Genomic DNA, 7,500 nt, shown 5'->3' with positions numbered 1-7,500 from the left:
AACTGTTCTTAGATCGGGTAGAAGAACCAGGGGGAAAAACATGAGCATTTTGTTTTCATTTCACGGCATTGCCGGTTGGCGTCGAGGCACCCTCTGAGAATCAAGAGATTAAAAAAAAAATGTGTTTGTGTTTGCTTGAGAGAGGTTAAAATAGACGCGACGTTCACTGGTTTGTTTCCGCTCTAAACGCCCTAGGGATCGAGTTGCTTTCTTCGTAGATTTCAGAAACAGTGCTCATGAACTGTATGCCACTTATTAGAGTCTTGTTATTTAACTATGTTTGCACCAAGTGGCATACATGATGAAAAGAAACGGTTGATTTACACATACACTGAGGCCTAAAAAACAAATAGGTGTGGTTACGGTAACCCGACCTACCCTATTTTTAGGGGCCGACCCTATAACTTTTTATTACATTTGTCAAAACAACAACAAAAAACGCAAAAAAACAAAAAAACAAAAAAACGAGTGCAGAAAACGCAATGAAAGCGAAAGCGCTCGAGTCGCACACTTATTTCCCTGTCAAGTAGGTTTAAATTGTACACATTAAAAAAAAAAGTTTAAAAAAAAAAGTGATTGCCTACCTTTCTACCCTATTTTTGGGGGGCTATGTTACCTTAACCACACCTATTTTTATTTTATGGCCTAAGTAGAAAATGTTGTTTCCTACCCCGACCCCTTACCCCCGCACCCAACGGCCACCGACCCATCAGAATTAACTATCTCCAAAAAAAGGCAAAGAAAACAACAACAACAACAACAACAACAACAACAACACCGGAAACAAGAAAGTTTTCACCACGCCCAGAAAAATTCTTCTTCCCTTAATCTAAACAAAGAAGTGACTGTGGTAAGATGAACAAAGTTTAAAAAAACAAAGGAATACTGTACTCACCAATACAAGAACGAGACAAGACGGTACGAATTTTGTGTGTATTCATGTGTTTGGTTGTGTGTGTGTGTGTGTATGTGTGCGTGGGCGTGCGTACGTTTGTTTCCCCCCCCTCTCCCCCCCCCCCTTTTTTTCCCCTCTGTCCCCACCCCCCCCCCCCCCCCTTTTATGAATGTGTATCACTTTTAGTCTAGTATGCCTGTGCCCATGACATCATCCAACCACTTCTCTCCCCTTTCATTCATTTCCGTTCCTAGAGTTCCCTCCCTTTTTTGCGTGTTTCCCCTCCATTTTCTTTCAAACCTTGTTCGTTCCGTGTTGCGTCTGCTTTTTGTTGTCTTTTGTGTTCTTGTTTTTCCTGATGAAGCTTCCATAAGCGAAAATTCCTACCGTCTTTTCTCGTTCTTGTATTGGTGAGTACATTATTCCTTTGTTTTTAACTTTCTTCTTCCCTTGGTAAAACAAAGGCCTCTGTTAGACTATATACGTGCTGTTTTCTGCTTTTACGTGTGAAGCCGTGACAACAGTAATTTGTTACCCACAATGCCTCGGGGCGAGAATCGTGACAGTGCCTCCCCTGTTCTGTGTTACTGTGAGGTCGTGGGCTCACAAACTTAAAACAAAAGTTAGTTTGTTAGCGGTGGCCAATATGAAAAAAAACCTTAGCATACATATATAATTATATGCATGACCCTTTCGTTGAAAAGATGAGACCTCAGAGAGCAGAGAGTGAGCATGAGGGAAAGTGTGGAAAACAATATGAATAAAACTGTCCATGTTTTTTTATGTGCACAAAAATTACCAACAACTACGAAACTGTCACCTGCGCTGCTTATTATTAGTTGAGGAATAAAGAGTCTTTCTCTATCCTTCTCGTCGTTACACAACTCGTCCTACTTTTTTTCTGACACGTCACATATATGTTTTGTGACTATTACAGGAATTGTATCTTTTTGCATCAACAGTTATCGCTGTGGAGTAAAAGACACGACGGTAGACTACATTGTATACAGGCATAACAATGCACTGTTGACCGTTCAGAAATGGTTATTAGTTGTATGTTTAACAAAATGATCCCATGTGGAAATCACAGGGTCGGAGGGAGGTAAGGGTAGTGCTGGGGGTGGGGGGGGGGGGGGGGGTGCGCGCTAGTGACAATGAAGTACGATGGGGGGGGGGGGGGGGGGGTACGATCCGTTCAACTTCGACAACAATGTTCAAATATGACATGCTCTTATTTGAGCTTACATTAATATTAGAAATAGTTTTAACTCGACATGTTAATGCTAAGAAGGAGTATGATTTATAGCGTAATGTTGACGTTAGCGTGCACACATGTTTTCTAACTATACACTCACTGCTTTGTTTCTTCGAACATAGACAAATTAATTCACAACGCTAAAATATGTCAAAACTGAATGTCTACGGACATGAGAGCACTATCACAGAGTGTTCATGGTGAGGTTGTCGCAGTGTTTTGTTGAGAGAGAAAAACGTACACGCGATGTTTTCGCAAGGTACGTAATTTTAACTGTATTTTCTGTTCATGTATGAAATGGTATCACAATCACACGACTGCAAAAACCAGAACGGAGCTTTTAGCGTGTAACTTGTAAGTTTCGTTGAGTTAAGCACCAATGTGTTTTAGGCTGAGGTTGTGTCTTTCTTTCCATCCAACTGACAGACGGTATACCTCAACAACTGCGACATTGAAATTAGTGCATTGAAGTATCAACTGTGCACACATGTCGACAGGCAACTTTTAACTACAACTGTTTTGGTTCTTTCCTTTATCAATTTCTTCGCTCTTAATGTTGTGCGAGTTTAGAGACCATGCATGCAGACAAATCGCAATGAAGCAGATTAGGGGGTACACGCATGGTGTAGTTAGTCTTCGCATTTTCCAATTAGCGACATTCGTTGTACCAACCGGGATCTGTGAAAAGGTGCTGTGATATGAAGGAATCGAAGTTAAACAGGAATTGTTGTTGTGTGTGTTTTTTGTGGTTTTTTATAGTCAGTAAGCAAACGTCTCCAAGTACTAGCTACTATAATACCGCCTGACCTTGGCATAGACACCTTTTCAATAACTCGTAATTCATGTTTTAGCACGAGTGGATTTGTATGGGTATGACCGTTTTTACCCCGCCATTCAGGCAGCGTACGCCGATTTCGGGGGAAGCATGCTGGGTATTTTCGTGTTTCTGTAACCCACCGACCTCTGACATGGATTACAGGATCTTTTCCGTGCGCACTTGGTCTTGTGCTTGCGTGTACACACGAAGGGGGTTAAGTCACTATCAGGTCTGCACATAAGTTGACCTGGGAGATCGGAAAAATCTCCACCCTTAACCCACCAGGCAGCCGCGGCCGGGATTCGAACTCACGACCTCCCGATTAGGAGTCTTATCCACTACGCCACTGCGCCCGTCGGTCTGGGTCCAATACTTGCAACGTGCGAACGAGCACCAATCTTTTTGTCTCACTTTTTTCCATTTCAAAGGACCCGCATAGCAAAATAGGTCGAAGGGACGTTAAAAACTTTGCAACCAACCACATCCTTTCAAACTTTCAGGTCCAAAGTCAGCTTCTTTTTAATGTTGAGAGTTCTCCTTGTTGTGTCAATTCGTGACGAAAGAAATAGTGTTGAACGTTGTGCAATAAGGAACAAAACCTCACGATTTTGCACCGGAGCGCGTCTGATGTTGCTCTAAAACCAAGCTTTTTTCCCCTTTTTTCTTTCTTTCTTTTTTTTAAGTATGGGATCAAGCAACATTAACATAATGAAAATGAAAATGTATATCTGCGGTTATTTTTCAACGACAAATAACTCACGCTTTAAACATAACGACATCAAACAGTAGTTTGACCTGATTCCAGCACTTACGCACAACAGATGGTTGATTACATGATACGTCGCCATCAATCACACTAACTGTAGAGTTAAAGGACAATGAAAAAATGCTCCAGTGAAAATCTCTCTCTCTCTCTCTCTCAATTTAAGCATGTCGCTAAAGGACACCAAAGAGAACATTAATGTCTTCGAGTACGTCCACATTGGGGAGTTTTGTTACCTAACATGTCATGTTTTCTTTTGATTTGTTGAGGATTTTAATGCTAAGTTTTTGGCATTATACAGGTATCAAAGCTCCCCTCTCTCTCTCTCTCTCTCTCTCTCTCTCTCTCTCTCTCTCTCTCTAACTCTCTCAATCTCTTTCTCTCTCTCTGTCTCTGTGTCTCTGTCTCTCTCTCTCGCTCTGTCTCTCTCTCTCTGTCACTCTCTCTCTCTCTCTCTCTCTCTCTCTCTCTCTCTCTCTCTCTCTCTCTCTCTCTCTATCTCTCTCGTGTGTGTTTGTGGGGGTGTGTGTTTATGTGTGGGGGTGTATATGGGTGTGTGGGTGTGTTTATGTGTGTTTATGTGTGTGTGTGTGTGCGTGTGTGTGTGTGTGTGTGTGTGTTTGCGCACGCGTGTGTGTGTGTGTGTGTGTGTGTGTTTGCGCACGTGTGTGTGTGTGTGTGCGCACAATTGCATGTACACATATATCTGCATGAACTCGTATACGTATTCGCATCATAGTTACAGCATACTTGCACGATGCGCCCGTGCATGCAAAAGTGCGTGAGTAATAATTATAGTAATAATGGACATTTGCTATAGCGCATAATCATATATATGCTCAATGCGCTTTACATTTACAATTTTTATGCCGTGTGAGATGGAATTTTTTACACAATATATCACGCATTCACATCGGCCAGCAAACCTCAAGCCTATTAGGGCGAGCATTCACCTTTCACGGCCTATTATTCCAAGTCACACGGGTATTTGGTGGACATTTTTATCTGTGCCTATACAATTTTGCCAGGAAAGACCCTTTTGTCAATCGTGGGATCTTTAACGTGCACACCCCAATGTAGTGTACACGAAGGGACCTCGGTTTTTCGTCTCATCCGAAAGACTAGCACTTGAACCCACCACCTAGGTTAGGAAAGGGGGGAGAAAATTGCTAACGCCTTGACCCAGGGTCGAACTCGCAACCTCTCGCTTCCGAGGCAAGTGCGTTTACCACTCGGCCACCCAGACCCAGGCACCGAATGAGTGTGTGCATGTGCGTAAAGCCTCACATTAATTGGGCGAAGTTGACTTCGCGAAGCTGTCTGCACGACGTTTTGGCACCGAATGTTTGGTCAAATCGACTTCGGGTTCAATTAAGGACTGCAGCCTTAAGCTAGCTTACCTCGAGCCTTCTGAGCATGGGTTCCTCCTGTTTGAGGTAGGGGTTGATGGCGATGACGATGCCCTCGTAGCCGTGGTCCACCAGCTCCACCTTCCCCGCCACCTCTCCCGCCAATAACATCCACATCAGCGCCAGCACCACCGCCTGTCCCCAGCCGCTGCGACGACAACCTTCTGCCATTGTGACTTTTCTAACGCTGGCAGCGGTTTTCTGTTCTAGCTTCGTTTAGACCTTGGGCCTGTCTCGTTTGCAAGAATCTGTAGGATGAGACAAAGGACTGCCTCGAAGTGTTCTGCTTTTCCGTTCTAGTTTCAAGTTCTCAAATGACCGTTTGCTTCAGATTCAACAGTTCCTAAGATGTTTGTAACGAGGAAATTTCCCACGTTGAAAGGTAGGTGTGGAGGCTCCTGTCATGTACATAAAGTCCTTGATGACACTACAGGACACTGCACTGCTTGGCCGCGGCACATCACCACAAAACGTAAACGCAGTAAATCTTCTTCAATGCTGTTCTATGACAGCTTATTTTAGGATTGGGTAACGAAATTCAGCTTGCTTCTCATACTGTTTGACGAACGATGCTTTGTTTTTCACATAGGCTTTCAAATAACAATGATTTGTGAAGAACGCTCTTTCCCTTGACAATGAAATCCTGTATCTCCAACGAGATGATTCACCCAGCCAAATATAGTTAATGAGATGACCAGGAACACTTTCTCCATCAAAGATCCTGTAGTGGAAGATGATCCGTCAAGTTTTAATACTTTATGAACTATTTGTTGACAAATTTAATGACTTGAGCACTTTCTGCCCGTGCTAGTAGTGAGGTGTGGCCCCGAACAAACAACCTGCAGCTACGGGTTCTGTTGTTTCGAATATCCTCTTGCAGTCCTGAGACAGAAACAAAACTACGTAAGCTTTACCAGCGCCAGCACTATATACTGACTACTGTTCTCTTGTTCTTTAAGGCTATTAATTTCTTCCTCGGCGTGCACCTGTCGTTCTCGGCGAAAGAAAAAACAATCTGGCCTGTTGTAAAAAAATTAATTTCACAAAGCACTATGACAAAAATGTCAAACCAAGTGAAGCGTACATTATGATGTAAAAATGTACAGCGTTCGCGAAAACCACTTCTATAATGCACAGCGTGTAGTGCTAGAGCAATGATGCACGAGCGCTAGAGTACCGAAGTAATACAAAGGGGTTATGTTCCCATGAAAGAGTGTAACTAGTGCTGCCTACCACTGCGGCCCAAGGTCGTAGTTCGTGGCACTGCAGTCACCAAAAACACCAGAGCACAACAAATCCGACAAGCGAAGTGTCCCGAAGAGCGGCAATCCTGCGGTTTCTTAGGTTGAGTGAGTGTCAGTGTGCGTCTCCACGGTATGTCACTCTCAGTAGCCTCCCGCCCATTAGTGGGATGGTTATTACACAAGACAAATGTCGTGAACCGCGTGTCCTGACAAATAACTTGAGGACAATGTGCCATGTAGGCCTGACGACAGCCCAAATACAACACAACACTGCCAACAACAGGTAGCCTCTGTGTGATTACTGGCGCGGGGTGGCTTGTGTCAGCACATCGGGTATGACTCCACCACCTCAGGTCGCAAGTGAGGGGGACACGGTGGATCAGTCTCGTCAAGGTTGAGCGTCGCAAAGTCAAACGATGAATTCTGTCTGAACTGGCAATGCAACCTCATCAGTCCAAACACCCTCTCGCGCACTGGATGTCCAGTCTCAAGGGCATGCACAAATATGTTGCTTGGACACTGACAACGGACGTCACACCGCTTGTGTCCAGCTCTTCTCACGACACTGAAACACAGGAAGGACAGGTCCAACGGTGACAAAACAGATTTGATAGATGGTTGTGGTACTCTTCAGTTTGCTACCTAAAATAGGTTTTTTTCTATCAAAGGCCGAAGTTCAGTAAGAATAAGCTCGACTGGATTAATACCAACAAATCCATAATAGATGGCACCAATATAAATAAATGTGAACGAGCGAAGCAGTAGTATACTCGTGCCGTCAAAACAGCAGTGTTCGGTGTAAATGTACAGTGATTGTGGCAAGGACTGAGAAAACCCTTAGGATTATGAAGGGCAAAGACTAATTAAGTCGTTAGAGAACCAAGGGAAAGGGGGGGGGAGGTGTACACTAATTCAGAAAAGAGCAGATCCAAAAGAAAGAAGTGGAAGGAGGAAGAAAAAAAAGAGTAGAAGTATGAATAAGATAAGCATACAAAGTCAGTAGGGCGGAGGGGATTGGCGGTCCCAAACCTGGTCCCGACCTTTCTGACAGTGAGGCTTTGTGACACGACAAATAGATTTGCCGAGGCTGAGCAGAGAAGACAGACACAACGGACGG

General features: G+C 43.9%; 1 protein-coding gene across 1 annotated transcript in view; it reads right to left on the bottom strand.

Annotated features, from left to right (window-relative positions):
- Positions 1-7,005, bottom strand: part of LOC138965003 (calcium-activated chloride channel regulator 1-like) — a 60,727-nt gene extending 53,722 nt beyond the window's left edge. Inside the window, exon 1 of the mRNA XM_070337125.1 lies at positions 5,131-7,005. Coding sequence (XP_070193226.1) covers positions 5,131-5,310 — 180 coding nt within the window. The 5' untranslated portion in view covers positions 5,311-7,005. The remainder of the gene's footprint in view (positions 1-5,130) is intronic.
- Between the last annotated feature and the right edge of the window lie 495 nt (positions 7,006-7,500).

This window comes from Littorina saxatilis, linkage group LG4 (assembly GCF_037325665.1).
Source record: "Littorina saxatilis isolate snail1 linkage group LG4, US_GU_Lsax_2.0, whole genome shotgun sequence".
NCBI classification, from domain to species: domain Eukaryota; kingdom Metazoa; phylum Mollusca; class Gastropoda; order Littorinimorpha; family Littorinidae; genus Littorina; species Littorina saxatilis.
The sequence above is the reverse complement of the archived record's forward strand: the minus strand, read 5'-3'. Positions and strand labels throughout refer to the sequence as shown.